The 16,132-nt window shown below is 37.8% G+C and overlaps 1 protein-coding gene across 1 annotated transcript; it reads left to right on the top strand.

Moving 5' to 3' along the window:
• The first annotated feature begins 741 nt into the window (after positions 1 to 741).
• On the top strand, positions 742 to 13,912 carry itm2c (integral membrane protein 2C). The gene is made up of 6 exons (XM_015398408.1): positions 742 to 972; positions 8,578 to 8,721; positions 8,832 to 9,020; positions 12,364 to 12,474; positions 12,661 to 12,811; positions 12,884 to 13,912. Exons 1-6 carry the CDS (start codon positions 886 to 888, stop codon positions 12,973 to 12,975), a joined length of 774 nt encoding a protein of 257 aa, XP_015253894.1. The 5' UTR covers positions 742 to 885; the 3' UTR covers positions 12,976 to 13,912.
• The last annotated feature ends 2,220 nt before the right edge of the window (positions 13,913 to 16,132 follow it).

The following is a 16,132-nucleotide window of genomic DNA, read 5'->3' on the forward strand; positions in this document are numbered from 1 at the left end:
GAGATTAAAGTCAGAATGCTGAGATTAAAGTCAGAAATCTGAGATTACAGTCAAAATTATGAGATTATAGTCAGATCTGAGATTAAAGTCAGAATGCTGAGATTAAAGTCAGAAATCTGAGATTACAGTCAAAATTATGAGATTATAGTCAGAACTCAGATTAAAGTCAGAATGCTGAGATTAAAGTCAGAAGTCTGAAGGAAAAAAAGTCAGAACTCTGAGATTAAAGTCAGAACTTTGAGATATGAGATGTGAAAGTAATATTTATCAATAGATATGATTTGGAAGGCAAGTCTACATTTCCTCTCTAATGTCTTCTTTGTCTTCACATTGAAACAAAAGAGATTCCTGGTTGGTCATAAAATGTGGGATTATTGTTGGTCTTTCTGAGGACAGTAAAAATCCCCTTTCAGAAATCCGATCAGATTGTAAATGATGGAAACTCTGGCAGCCTGACAGGCGTTTTAAAGCGGTGTCTTTGGAGCAGATAGATTTCCTATGTGACCCATTTCACAGGGTCTGACTAATGCCCCGTTATGTGATGACTGATACCTACAATTACGCTTTTACTTAAACCATGTAGAAAATAAAACCTTTTAGTAAATGATTAATATTTGAGCTTTTATTTATTTTAAGTTGGGTTCAGTTTTAGGGCGCAGATATAAAACCCAAAACAAAGAAAAATCTCCGGACTGGTCCTTTAAGAACATCATTTGTTGGAGGAGAAAAAAAAAAAAATCAAGCCCTCTGACTTCCGGTGGAGGGAGAGAAAAACAGCTGAACGGTGAAGAGAGGGCGGCCCTGCAGACGCTGGTTTGGGAGGACGGCTCCAATTTACGCATCAGAGGCACCTTCAGAGCAGGAGGTGAGGAAGACACCTGCGCCATGGTGAAGATCAGCTTCCAGCCTGTGGCGGGACAGAAAGGGGACAATGACGGCGATAAGACGGAGATCCTCATCCCCCGTCCGACGGTGAGACTCTATTGTTGTTAGAACCTTAGTTTTTATTTTTTTTTAGCGTTATCTAATGACCTATTTTACATGGACACCTTGTCCTTTCATTACTTCGGTTGCGCGATGGCCGCTTTGTGCAGCCTGCAGCTGGTGCGCAAAACAGCCTGCACCTGCGCATCTATTTCTAGATTTATTTATTTATTTATTTGCATGAATCGACATTTAAGAAGCAGAATTACTTCTGTGGAATTGCTTGCATCGTGCAGGTTTCTAGGTTTTGCAGATGCATGATTTAGTCTAAATTTAGCTTCATTATAAAAAAAAGAGTAGGCTACATTCCTTCCTCTGCTCAGACGCGATAGGGCCTTGCCCCCCCTTCATGTTTAATGTGCAAACCTGATCCCTTCATAGAGGGGAAAGTTGAAGATAAAATTGCTTCAGCTAACAAAATGGCAGATGGGATGCAGAGTCTTGCAGTGCACGCAGAATAATTTGTCACAGTTGGCAAAGCAGGCAGTCCTGAACTTTGCTGTAGCAGCACCCCTGCATCAATGATACAGAGTGCTGAAGATGATGGTCTGCAATGGAAGAGAATGTATGCAAACACCTTAAGCATGCTTCAAATCTGGATCTGACTGAAGGAATTTAAATTTTATTTAACCAGGAATATAATCCTAGAGATTAAAAACATTTTTTTCAAGGGAGTCGGGGCCAAGAAGCAGCAAAGTTGCATAATAAACAGAGATGCATTAAATTAAATGGCAGGTACATAAAAAAACATATCAAGTAAAACAATTACAGATAATGGAGGCTGCTTCAGATTCTTTCACTTTCAACTTGAAAGCATTTAAAGACCGTCAACTTCCAGGTAGAAATCATCTCCAGCAAGGAGGTGATTTTTATGCAATTTCCTTTTGTGATGTTCCAAAAGTATTTGTACCCAGGATGGACGGGCCTCATGGTGTGTCACGCTGTCAGCTGGTGTGAAAGAGCCTCTATCCTCCATCAGTGGGACGACAGAACACAAAGAACCCAAAGAGAAGTGTTTTTCACACATGCACTGTTCTGTTGTGTCCTGCCTCCAAATGCTTTCTTGAGCAGCAGGAGATTTGAACTTCAGCTCGATGGAAGATGCTTCACCATGTCTAGCAAACACTCTCCTTTTTAAGCCTTTTGTTTTTCCTTTGGAAAATAAAATAAAACTCACCCTGGTTTTTCTTTTTTCCCGTCTATTTTAAAGGTTCCTCTAACAGCTGTCTGTTTATTTATTTTTTTCGCCTCATATCCAGACTAAGAATAGCAGCCTTTAGTTCTTTACTCTCCTCAGTCTCTCAGCAGTATTTCCAAAATAAGCTCCAAACCACTTTCAGGTTGTTGTAAAGTGGAAGGCCCTCTTGAAGCGTATAGTGCCACTCTGCCCACACAGGTTGGGGCGCGTGGCACCAGCAGATGGGCCGTGAGACTGGAGGCGGCTTCTGCAGATTACTCACCACCATCCCTGTCTGTGTTTTCATCAGCAGGCTTGACATCGGCCCTTTATCTGAATGGAGCCATGCCTGATTATTTCTGCTTGAAATGCAGCATTTCCTTTTCATGTGGGTTTCTGTTTTAGCCGTTGTTTGATTCTGATTAGTTTCACTGCCTCTTCATAGCGGAGATGAGTGGGCTGAAAGGATGCTGCCTGGAAGCTCTTTTCTTGTTCCTCCGTTTGTAAGTGGATATATGTGTTTAAAGATACAACAAGAAGGAATTAGTTTTGTTAGAGGTATTTGATGAGTTTTCTTCCTGTTCAGTGACGACGCTGTCATAAACTCAAATGTACACCGTCTCCAAAACAGTTTACTGTAAAGGATCAGAGGTCAAAAATACCACAATACAATTTTGGAGGTTTAGACCAAAAAAAAAAACATTTAATATCAGCATTTTTCAGTATTAATTACATCCAATAAAGCGGTTCTGCTACCTGCGATTCCAAGACCACATGTGGCTCTTGGGTTCCTTTGCTGTGATAAAACCGATTAAATTATTTTAATTAAGGAGGTAGGAGGGCATCCTGTATGTTTTCATACAATATCTGCATAAAATATCTACAATACCTCTTTTATTCTATCTATGCTTTTTATTTTAGATTCTGAAAAGAGTAAGAAAAATTCTTAGTATAATTCCAGAGGCTTATTATTGAGTGTTTATTATGGCTCTTGACAAAAATATATTTTGTAGCCTTGGTGGAAAAATGTGCCTCTTTGAATTAGAAAGGTTGCAGATCCCTAAATTAAGAGTACAAAACCAGCAAAAAAACAAACATGATCTGAGAGGGTGATACAGCTTGAGCAAATGCACTGGAAAAAAAATCGAGATCTAGATAAGTAATTTTTTCTTAAAATAAGTGCATTTGTTCTTGGATTGAGGAAGTAAGACAGACATTTTGCCAATGAAACAAGAAAAATTTATCTTATTTTAAGAGTAAAAATAATAATTCCATTGGCAAACTATCTCATTTACCTACTCAAATTAAGGGTAAATACACCTAATTTAATAAACGTTTACTTCTTTCTAGATTGTTTGTCCAGTGTAAGCAAGTACTGCTTCTATAAAGCAATAGAAGCAAGTAAAATATATTTAAATGCTACTTATAAAGACAATGATTAAAGTTCTGTTCAGAGGAAAACTTGAACATTAAAGATAAGAACACTGAAATGTAGAACTAAAAGTAAAACATCAGTTTAAACAGGACTAAAAGGAGTGTTTCAGAGATCTGCTCTGCTGCTAACACATTAGGCATGTGATGTTTTTTGTTTACTCATCTCTAATTTACATTAATGATAAAATATAATCTGCATCATACAGCCTTATGTCCTCTGTTTTTTCCTATGTTCTCTTGTTTTTAACCAGAACCAGTTCAGCTCTTGGTTTTACACAGTTAGCGAAACTGTAGCTCAGCTGAAGACTAGATTAATAAAGTCTAAATGTTACCAAAGTATCAACAGCAGCTCATCTTTAGGAGCGGTCCCGGGACATTTTAAAGAAACTGGAGTTCAGCCTTTGTTTAAAAACCTGATGTGGAAAAAGCAGTCCATTTTAGAGCCATTTCAAAAGCGTTCTTCGTGTCTAAAATTCTTGAGATTGTGGAAATGTAGTTAGAGGACTTTCTTTTAGTAAATAAGGTTTTTGAAATTTTCCAGTCTTGTTTTAAATCTTTGCACAGATCAGACTCTGCACTTGTATAAGTTTTCATCGATATGTTTTCACCTCTAGACTCTGTCGCCTGTCTTCTTTTCTTTTTAGATTTAATTGCAGCCTTTGAAACAGTCAGTCACTAAATTCTTCATTCTTATTTTTCCAAGACCTACCTGAGTGATCCAACACTTTGTATTTCTCACGGTTCAGTTTTAGTCATCCTTCTTTTTATTCCCTACAGTATTACCCATTCAAAATTTCCCCACTTTCCATGATGAGCCCTTGGCTGGTCCCCTAAGATTCCCTTTTTAAACATCAATCTTTGTACTAAAATATTCTTTCTGTCATGATTTGTGGACATTAAGATCTAAAGAGAAGCATCTTCTCCTGGTCAGACCCCGTCTCTCAATGGAAGGGTGGAGTCCTTCCTCCAGGAGAATGAGGGCATCACTCCAGTGGCAGTTTCCTGCCGTTTGGCTGGGAAGGGCCATTTTAAATGGCTGCTCCTAATTGAATCCATTCTTTGGAGAAAAAAAAAATGATCCCAGTATCCGATTTACTTTATGCCAATGATAGCCAGATCTATGTGCCACTAAGGTGAAATTCAAACTGTCAGATCTGTTCTGAAATGCTGGATAACGTGAAGGCATTGATGGCTTTAAACTTTTTGTGTTTTGATGCTGTTGCACATCAGAGAGCCTGCCTTTAAACCCGGATTATCACAACTATCAAACGTGTTTTAAAAATGGAAAACCATCTTATCTTCGGCAGCCAGATAAAAGCTGCTCTTAAATCTTTTTTTTTTTCTTTTTACTTTTAGCAGCAAAATAACATCCATGTTAAGCAAAGAACACTTTCATTCCTTTCTGACCATTCGCCTGGATAACTGTAAAGCACTTTATTTAGGTGTTAGTTGATTTTAATTACAATTAAATTGTCTCCTGCATGTCAGACATGCTTTGTCTTTGACCATATAAAATCTCTTTAAAAGATTAAAATCTGTTCTTGAGTTTTAGCACTAAAAAGGATGTTGATGTTTGCTTTTAAGCTGTTTTTTATCTGGTTATTTTCCTATATTTAATAAATTTTAATTAATTCTTTGGTGTTTATATTTGTGTTTTTTGCAAATCTTTTTGCAAAGCACTTTAGTTTCTGTGTGTGTGAGGTGCTTTATAAATAAAGTTTGATATAAAAGCAGGCTACCCTGATGGATTACCATACAGCTCACAGTAAACCAGTTATCTTTCTAACCAGTGACTAAATCTTTAAAATATAATTTACTATTTGAGTGCAAAAGATGCTTGAGAAACAAATGTTCTCTTTAATGATAAATTCTGACCACTTGCATGAGTGCAAACCTCCATGTAACTTCGAAATGAAACCAACAGCACAGACTATAGCAATAACAATCATCTATACTTCTGCATGCAGCCAGTGGAATATCTGATACAGAATATTCTTCATGTTAAGCTTAAAAGGATTTTCTATAAGCCCTGAAAACGATGTCTGCTAATATTATTTACATAAAAAACTCCTAAAATCACATCAATTTATTTACATGCTAAGAAATAGAAAATACAGCTTGTTCTACAGGCTCCACTTTTACTAAGCAGAACTCAAGTAGTTTATAAATTGTAATGTTACACATTTCTTTTTTCTTGTGTATGTATTTCAATAAAATGTTTGTTAACAGAGAGCAAGGCAAGGAAAGTTTATTTGTTGAGCACATTTCAGTAAAAGGACAATTCAGATTGCTTTACATTAATTAAACCATAAAATATAATGAAAAAAAAGCAAATGGGGATAGAGGCAGGATGTAAAACTAACATAACAGTTGGACCTCAACTGAGTAGGACCACAGAGTAACTAGTCTGCTATAAGATAAAAAAGGCAGGAGATGGAAAGTTTCACCCCCAATTTAAATCGAGGTGGTCTTCACTGAAACTTCTCTGCCTTCACATGCTGCACTACTGCAAGTCTACGTTTTTTCTTTGAAAGTGCTCAAGATTTTCAGAAGGGGAAAAAAAGAGCCATAAAGCAGTACCCTGAGGTACACCAAAGTTGTATAATCTTAAGATTTTTATTTCAAAACAGCCAAAGAGAAAAATAAATGATTAGAAAGTAAGGAAAAAATCCACTCTAAGGCAGATCATGGTACATTGTTCAAATGCCAGAGCTTGCTTGACAGATCTGTGTTGAATTGTTTTCTTTATCATGTTTTGTGCAAAGTGACATGAGAAATTGTTTGTCCTTCTTATGTTGGACTTCACCATTTGCTGCCACTTTCAACCAAAACATCTTTAGAGACTGAGAAGATCATAAGTGAAGTTTCCGCCTGCTTTACAATTTGTAATAATATCCTAATCACAATGTAATCCTGTAAAACAACTGGAATATTATTTTTAACGACCTTGGTGTTTCAAGAAGTCCCACAGTAGAAAACCCAAACCTAACAAATACGATGATGAGGTCGATGCTAAAGGTCTCAAAGAAAAGTGGAAGCATCACAATAGCAGCTGAGAAAGAGGTGAAAAATAACTGAAATCAGTTCTTAAATTTTTTTGGTAGTAATATCACCATTAATAACTCCTAATATCATAGAGCCTTAGCAGTTCGGAAGTTCAGTTCTTCTTCAAGACAAGAAAAAACCCAACATTGTTTTTACAAGTCTGGATTTTCCACAGTCACCAAGTTAAATATTTTCATTTGTGAAAAAGATCCCGACTTACCAGGCAGGTTTCTGCACCTGCAGAACTCTCATCCATTCAAACGCCATGATAGGAACTAAAGCAGAAATACTTCAAGTTCATTTTCTATGGAGGTTTATCAGCTTTAACATGTTGGCTGCTACAACCTTAGGGGGTGCTGGTTGTTTTACTCCTCTTTTAATGTCAGTGGTTTTGTTCCCAGCTTTGTCAGATTCAACAAAGAGAAAATTGACTCAGTGCAACTTTATAGTTCTATCCAACTTTAGAACTTTTGGTTAAGTGAGGAAACAAATTGGCCCAAAGCAGACTTTATTAGATTGGATGTTAGCTAAAAATCACAGCAACTTTTCTTTGGGTTTAGTTCTTTAAAATTTCAATCTCAGTCCAACATAAATGCTGGTTTTGGTAAAGATGAAACCCAATTAAAAATCTCAGAACTTTTTAAAGAATCTAGATTTTGATGGAGCCATCGTCATAATTTAGCCTTTGCAGATGATTACCTGTATTTTTTATTTTTATTTTTTTTGAAGGTGAGGAAATGTTAGGTACAGCACAGGGTGTCTCCTTTCTACACGTCTGACTGTGGGGGTTGTCTTGTTTTACCTACAATGTGGAGGAAGTACTTTGTAAAATATTTCACATGCGGGAACTTACAGGAACATATGGGGACATTCAAAAGATAAGGTGAAGTTTTCTTCTTTGAGTTGGGGTTAGGGTTAGTTATATGTTGGTAGTAGTTAGGCTTAGGGTAAGAGTCTGGGTTCAGGGTCTCCGTGGGTCATTAAAAGTAATTAAATTATAATTTTTTAATTAAGGTCTTAATTGGCATTAAAATGAATTAGATGTGTTTATTGTGGTATTTAAAATGCTTTATTAAAAATTTTTTTTAATTTCGTCAGACATTATATCACGATATATTTGTGTGGAACTGCTTCCGGTTGATCTCAAAGCTGTATGTTCAGAAAAGAAGCTTGAGTCAGAGAAAAAAACTAGAGAATGGGGGGAAAAAAAAAATTTCAACAAAACTGGCTGGAAAACGAGGAATTTGGGACATGGCTGCAGCCTGTCGACGGGTGCCTGTTGGTGGCATTAAAATTATTTCTAAGAGCATTAAAAAGCATTAAGTTAGAGTTATTCATTCCTGTATAAACCCTGTGGTTATCCCATATAAAATAAATGCAAGTCAGTGAAATGTCCCCATATGTCATGAAAACAAAGCTGTGTGTGTGTGTGCTCCTGTTTGATACCACTGCAAGGTGTCATGGAGGACATTTTGCTGGTCCTCATTTCCTGTTTTTCTGACAGGTTTAAGACTAAGGTCTGACTGGAGTTTAGGGTTGGGTGTTCCCCGGTAAAGGTTTGCTTTAGAGTTTTTGCAGGTTTAGGGGATAAAAATGGTTGGAAATGACTGAAATTTCGCCTTTAAAGGGGTCATAGAATGCAAAACTGAGTTTACATTGTGATTGATGAGTAACGTTCAGTGGTTGAAATGGATGTACAGAGAAGTTCAAACCCCATTGACGGGGGACGGAGCGACCGAACCCGACCGGGTGATGGTATGCTTCCCCCCGCCTGCCTTACCGTGCTTCTATGGCCCTTTTAATAGTAATGATGATTGAATCCACAAAGTAGGACAAGAAAAAATTGATTTCTTATGGAGAAATCTGAATTGGCTGAAATTGAATATCTGACACAAATCTCTATTGAATCTCTCTCTCTTGGTTTTGTTTTTTTCCAGGATGAGGATGAGCTGGTGCTGCCTCTGCGCCCCAAGAAGTCCCCCCTCAGTGGGCTTTGCTGCCTGACGTTCGGCCTGGTGGTCTTTATGGCTGGTCTGGTTCTGGCCTCCATCTATGTCTACCGTTACTACTTCATACCTCATGTAAGATCCTTCCTTATCGATCTGCAATTCCTCCATGAAAGGTTACAGAACCAATTTTTCTGAAGTAATTTGTTGATCTGAATCTTAATATTTTTTAATGCATTGCACAGATGCCAGAGGAGAACCTGTTTCACTGCAGGGTGCTTTATGAAGACTCTGTGTACGCTCCACTCCGAGGACGCCAGGAACTGGAGGAGAATGTTGGCATCTACCTCTCTGACAACTACGAGAAGATCACTGTCCCCGTACCGCACTTCGGAGGGAGCGACCCTGCTGATATAATCCATGATTTCCACAGGGTGAGGACAGACGCAGGCAAACATGTATAGCATGAAGATCCTTATTTGTTACCGGCTTTGCATTGGCCTTTTGCTTTCTAACTCTGTGTATTGCAAAAACATTTACCCTCAGGGAACTTTTTCACATTTTCTTATGTAATACTAGAAACCTAATCTCCATTTTCCTGAGATTTTATGTCACAGCTCAAAAGAAAATGGTGCATAATTTTGAACTGGAAGGAAATTGATGTGTGGATTTTGCATTGTTTACTTATAAAAGACTGAAAAATCATGACAGACGTCTGAATAAAAAAAAAAACATATTTATTCCTTCTTGCAAAAAAATCTTGAACACAGCCAGACTGGATGCAGAGTGTTTAAATTCTCAAGTCTTACCACAGATTAGGAGAGACTTGCTGTGGTATTTCCAAAAAAGTAAACAAAATAAAAAAAAAATCCACTGGACTTTGTTTCCAAGTTTGAAGACGTTTTGCTTCCCATCCAGGAAGCTTTTTCAATCCAAAATGTCAGTTAACTTTATAGAGTGGAGCAAAACAAAGCTTTTTTTTTGGCTTGGAAAACATGCAGATTGAAGAGGAAGAATGGGTCCGCCCCTTAGGAAAGGGCATGTTGGGTTCTTTGTTAACCTTAATGACTGTGACCTGGATGACTGAAAATCTTCACCAGCATATTGCTGTGGCAAGTCTTTCCGCTGCAAGACTGAAGTCCAGAACTTTAGTCAAAGTTCAGACATAAGCTTAGGATCTATTTGTGAATTTGACTGGACCATTTGTGTTGATCTAACCCATCAATTGACATTGTGCTGCATGTTATGGTTCATTGTCTTGCTAGAGATTAAAGGAATAGTACACCCAAAACATGATTAGCCTTCATTTTCTACTCACCCCCATGCTGAACAACACTCTGGAGTACTTTTTTGATATCTCAAATGCATCTGGAGATCTGGGAGGCTTCTTGCTGTCTGCTGACATTCAAATAATGGAGGTCTATGGTGCCCGAGGCAGAAAGGTCCATAAAAGTCCACAAAAAACGTGTCAATATTCCTCCATACTGCTCGTCCAATGTATTCCAAGTGTCCTGAGTGGGTAGCATCCAGAATTTACTCGAAACGAAGTCATTTAGAATGTTTTTAGAGCATAAACAGTAGTGTATAGGATTTCCTGAAAGCGCGCGCGTGCGCGTTCACGACGCTACGGAAGCCGGCAGACCAAACCAGATGAAAGTGCGCATTCAGCGTCTGCTCTGCCGATAATGCAAGCGTAGAAGAAGAAATTTGCTGTTTACCTGTGCAAAGAAAGAAACAACAAAAGAAAAATGTCTGAGGACTTCAGTGTTGAGGAAGAGCATGAGTTCTTTGCCGAGCTGAATGCGCACTTTCATCTGGTTTGGTCTGCCGCAGTTTCCGTAGCGTCGTGAGCTCACAGGCGCGCGCTTTCAGGAAATCCTATACACTACTGTTTATGCTCTAAAAACATTCTAAATGACTTTGTTTCGAGTAAATTCTGGATGCTACCCACTCAGGACACTTGGAATACATTGGACGAGCAGTATGGAGGAATATTGACACGTTTTTTGTGGACTTTTATGGACCTTTCTGCCTCGGGCACCATAGACCTCCATTATTTGAATGTCAGCAGACAGCAAGAAGCCTCCCAGATCTCCAGATGCATTTGAGATATCAAAAAAGTACTCCAGAGTGTTATTCAGCATGGGGGTGAGTAGAAAATGAAGGCTAATCATGTTTTGGGTGTACTATTCCTTTAACCTCCCTTTAAGTACTGGGCCTTTACAGTATTTAGCAAGTTTTCTTCCAGTATTTCCCTCAATCATCTCTTTAACTTTCATTAGCTTCCCTGTTTCTGCTCTGACCTGTAAGTTTAGTAGGATATATAGCAGTCGTGCCTTTATAACTATGCACTACTTTGAGTGTCTCAAACACTAAAATCTACATTTAGACCAGGTAATGAGATCAGTTAGACAATCTAGAAGACCAGATAGAATACAGTATATTGGAAGTCGGTGTGCATGGGATTTTAATGTTGCATCCAAGCAGTGATTTGCAAGAGCAGTTTTAGAAATGTTGATGTCCTGGTGACGTGCAACTTTAGGTAACATCCATGCAAAGTCACAAAAATAATCTTGACAAAGCTGACAAACCGATAATAGGTACTGAAATACTGAAGTCAATCCATGGGTGGTGCCCTGGTGCAGCCACAAATCTAGATTTTGATGGAGCCGTCGTCATAATTTAGCCTATGCAGACGGGCACTTGTGTATATATATATACATATTTTTTGAAGGTGAGAAAATGTTAGGTACAGCACAGGGTATCTCCTTTCTACGCATCTGACTGTTGGGGTTGTCTTGTTTTACCTGCAATGTGGAGGAAGTATTTTGTAAAATATTTCACATGTGGGAACTTACAGGTACATATGGGGAAATTCAACCGATCCCCATATGGTGAAGTTTTCTTCTTTGAGTTGGGGTTAGGGTTAGTTATATGTTGGTAGTAGTTAGGTTTAGGGTAAGAGTCTGGGTTAGCCCATATAAAATAAATGCAAGTCAGTGCAATGTCCCCATATGTCATGTGTGCATGGGATTTTAATGTTGCATCCAAGCAGTGATTTGCAAGAGCAGTGTTGGAAATGTTGATGTCCTAGTGACGTGGTGCAGCCACAAAGGTAGAGAAGGTAGGGTGGGGAACAAAGAAGTGGAAGGTTGAGGTTGTGTGGATTGGTGAGTTATAAAAAACCAAAACAAATGTTCTACACGGAAACAGAACATCAAAGTGTTCAGATGTTTTTGCTTGTTTTACCACATATGTGGTAAAGGTAGTGAGGGCTGCATTGGCTTGCATGTGCAAGGAGCAAAGTGTGTCGCTGGTTTAGCATTTTGAAAGCTGCAGAAGGGCTGCTTCAAATGTATCCTCTCTGGAGCCTGTTTTCTAATGTAGTCGCTGCAGGGGTCACTTTGTCTTGATGAGACCCCTAACCAATAAAGAGCTTCTAATATAAACTCAAACAGATTCCTCTGGACAGAAAGTGTACCAAAAAAAATCTGAATAATACTGATATTTGTGATTATCTTTTTTTAAATGGATAAAAATGTGAAAAGGTTCAATAATTTTAAGAGGCGCCCTGCAGAAATCGAGGCTTTTAACATAATAAGCCTTTTTGTTTGGATGTGAATGAATGAAAAGTCTCAGTGAGGTCAATCATATTTCATCTGTTGCTAACCAAAAACAAATTAATAAAACATTGACACAAAATCAAATTGATAAAAAGGTCAGTCCTGCCATTTTGGAATTAATTAATTTTATTTGTATTTTACTTCACCTTTTCAGGGATTAACCGCCTACCATGACATTGCTTTGGACAAATGCTACGTTATTGAGCTAAACACCACTATTGTGATGCCTCCTCTCAATCTTTGGGAACTTCTTATCAACGTCAAGGTAATCCATCCGCCATTTGCTTATCGAACCCGTCTGATGCTTTGTTCTAAAAGGGTTCATAGTGAGGTTGTTCACAGAGTGAGCTAACAGAACCTGTAAGATAAACTCACCATCCCTCTTCTTTCCTGATGGTGTTCCCCTTGATAACCGTCTTCCCCTGAGATGTTTGCTCTGTTTTTCTTTCAGAAGGGAACATACCTGCCTCAGACTTACATCATTCATGAGGAGATGGTGGTGAGCGGCAAAGTGCACAACATGCGTCAGCTGGGGCCATTCATCTACCGCCTGTGCAACGGGAAGGATACGTACCGCCTGGCGCGCCGCATCAACCGCAGACGTACGTATGGATGAACAGCAACCTGTATCTAAAACCAGAACGTTTCTGATCCGTTTGCGTTCCTCCTCGCAGGTCTCAACAAGCGCGGGGCGAAGGACTGCCACCACATCCGCCACTTTGAGAACACCTTCGTGGTGGAGACGGTGATCTGTGACGGGGCGTAAACACCTGGACGTTCCCACTCGATGAGGCATCTCCACTCACTACCCCAGCCACTGTAGCACTCCCTCCTCCCTCTGTGGATCTGATCATATCTCTGTTGCACTTTATTACTGCTGTTCTCAGATAAATATGGTTTTCCATCACCTGTTCTGTTGTTGCCATTATTTGTTTTGTTTATCGGTGGTCTTTATCCTAAAACGGTGATGCAATTCTAGGTTGTTTGTTTTATCCCAGGATCTTTCCATGTAGCACATCCTTACGCCAATGATAAAGGCTTGTTTCAACATCTCTGTTTTTTCTTCTTTGGGGATTTCTTCTGTGCAACGATTGCTGTATCCATGTGTCGTTAAGGTTGCAGTGCTTCTGATCTACTTCCTAAAATCCCTGGAGTTTAATTTGTGTTTTTGCTTCACTAACAATCAGCTACCGAGCACATGAGGTCTTGTTTCACTTAGCAAACTTTATCCCAGGACTTTCATTCAACTATTTTCCCGCTCTGTGAAATGTAAACCTTTAACTGCTAGTCGCTTGCTTGCATCTTTTCTTACATGCTTGTTGCTTCTTGCTTCTCTCTATGTCTTTCATTTTCTCCAAAGCAAAGTTAGACTCCATTAGAACCTCAACTGTATTTTAGTTTTAGGACATTCCATTAATCAGACATCTGGACATGCATCTTATTCTAAGTTTAGATTTTTTTGAAAAGTATGCCAAATGAAATTTTCATTAAACATAGTTTTACCTTGCATGTTTTCATCCCATAGAGAGAAGTGGATATCTTAATGTTTTCGTAAAATGATGTTAAAGCCTTAGTCCAGCTCAAAAACTGGATTAAAGTCAAAACAGCACGAAAGGAGCACATAGGATTTGTTAGCTGAACAAAACTAATTGATTTGTATAGTTTGTCTGCCAGATGGCACCTGTATGTGAATTCAATAAAAATTACAAAACAAAGAGTCTGATTTTATTTTTTCTCAACTGGAATAAATACAATTTTTACATGAACTCCAGTTCAATATAGGCTGTTTTTAGTTGGTCACTTTATATTCTGTTAAATTGTGTATGATTTACCCATTATGTCTGCAGCAGGTAGTTTCGCTCAATTGAGCGTTCTGTGTATTTGGCGCCACCTACTGGATAAATTCATATTAGATTTCAGCCAAATAATGTAGCTCATCTACAAAAATAGAACTAAACATCAATTGTTTAGGCACATAAAGAGAAAATACACCAAATAAGAACAGTCGTTCCATTTACTGGATGTTAGAGTAACTGTAAACAGTCAGTATGAGACAAAAGTAAAACAATAGTTATTTCTGCTTGGAGAGAAACTTAATCTTGAAACTTGCTCGCTTGTACTGGAGAGTGGGGACAGTTGCATTCATTTTCCTGTCCTTCCATTTCTCACAGGCTATTTGTATTTGAATAAAGATATTTTAAGATAAACTCAATCTGTTGCCTACAAACCCATATAAGTTCATAGTTTAGAAGCATGATTTAAAGAGTGGTGGAAAGTGAAGTATATTTACTTGATTAACTTTACTTAAGTGCTATTGTTGAGTATCTTTACTTGTATTTTTTTTTCATCAAGCAAGATAGCAGCCATTAGGACTGAATTTGGACACCACTGTTTAGAGGTTTGCATGAAATTCCACACATGTGAGAAACTCGACAGATATTTTCTGTAGTTTATACATTTTGTTCAGTTGTTAGTTGTTGCCATGTGGCCAAGTTGTTCAATAGGATGAGGTCTAAAAGCACAGTAGCAGTTTCTTGGTGGTAATAAAATCAATCTCAAACCTCTATTTCATGGTGAAAGTGTGAGTAGAATCGACACTCCTGTTTTCTTTTCTTTTTTTTTTTTTAAATAACATTATATAAATAATTATTACAAATAATAACATAGTAAATAAATAATAATAAAATAGCTGTCCTTATTTTTTGGAGGGATTTATATGCTGAAGTTCTTTACAGGTGTTTTAGAATCTGTAGCAGGTGGTTTTATGCTTTATTGCATCATGTGGTTTTTGAAAGTTACAAGGTTCTTTAAAGTTACTCTGAAAATTATACAGAAATGTACTAATATTCAAAAAAACTATTTTTTTGAATAAACAAATAATTTTAAATACATATACTTTTGAATACTTAAGCATTTCCAAAGTGAGTACTCCAATATTTTAACTTGAGTAGATATTTGACCAATTAACTTGAAGTAAGTCAGATTTGATTACAGTACTAGTATTAATAATTTTCCTCAAGTACTACTGGCGAGTACTCCATTCCACCACTGGATTTAAATAATAATTATTATAATTAATAATAATATTCATTATTATTATGATATGTATGATAAGATTAGACCAGAATAACCCCAGTACCTCATCTAAAAATAACCAACTTCCAAACTGAGTAATCCCGGTGTGCCTGCCGTCAGTAACATATGGCCAGACACACCTGTGGAAGACGGGAAACAAAGGAGCTGCTGAAGTTAAGGAAGTAGTGGAGCTGTGCATAGAGCCTATTAGTGGGAGAAATGAACCTGCTTCTTTGAGATGCACAGACCCCTGATGCAGTCAGATGTCAGTAATAAATAAATATCATCCTTTACCTGTAGGCTACTGCTACTTATTTTTGATCCATGTTAAAAACTAATTCTTTTAGACAGAATGAGTATTTGCTGCACTTTTTTGAAGAAGTGGGGGAACATTGTTGCCCCAGACAGCCAAGGGTATAGGCTAAATTTTGGATAAATAGTTGAATTTACTTTTCTGGTTTTTCTTTTCTTCATCTCACTCTCCCCTTAGGGGGCAGCAGAGGTATGTAGGCCCCACAGAATATGAAAGCCCTGGTAACAGTCCTAGTTTTCTATGAATAAAACTATCACTGTACTCAAATCATTAATGTACCAGTTTCCTAATTTCATCTTGATGAGATGCATTTCTGTTTGTCTACGAGCTGGAGATGTCCTCAGATGTGCTCACCTTAAACTACCATCTTTAAACTTGCTATACTGGCTTAAAACATTTGTGTTTGCTCAAAAGTTTTTATGCCTCATAGAAGCTGAGAAAGTGGTGATTCAAACTATATGACTGTTACATTTTTCATCCAGACATATGAATATTAAGCAATCATTAAGAATAATATTTTTCTTATCTATATTTG

This window comes from Cyprinodon variegatus, unplaced genomic scaffold (assembly GCF_000732505.1).
Source record: "Cyprinodon variegatus isolate N-32 unplaced genomic scaffold, C_variegatus-1.0 Scaffold933, whole genome shotgun sequence".
Taxonomy (NCBI): Eukaryota; Metazoa; Chordata; class Actinopteri; order Cyprinodontiformes; family Cyprinodontidae; genus Cyprinodon; species Cyprinodon variegatus.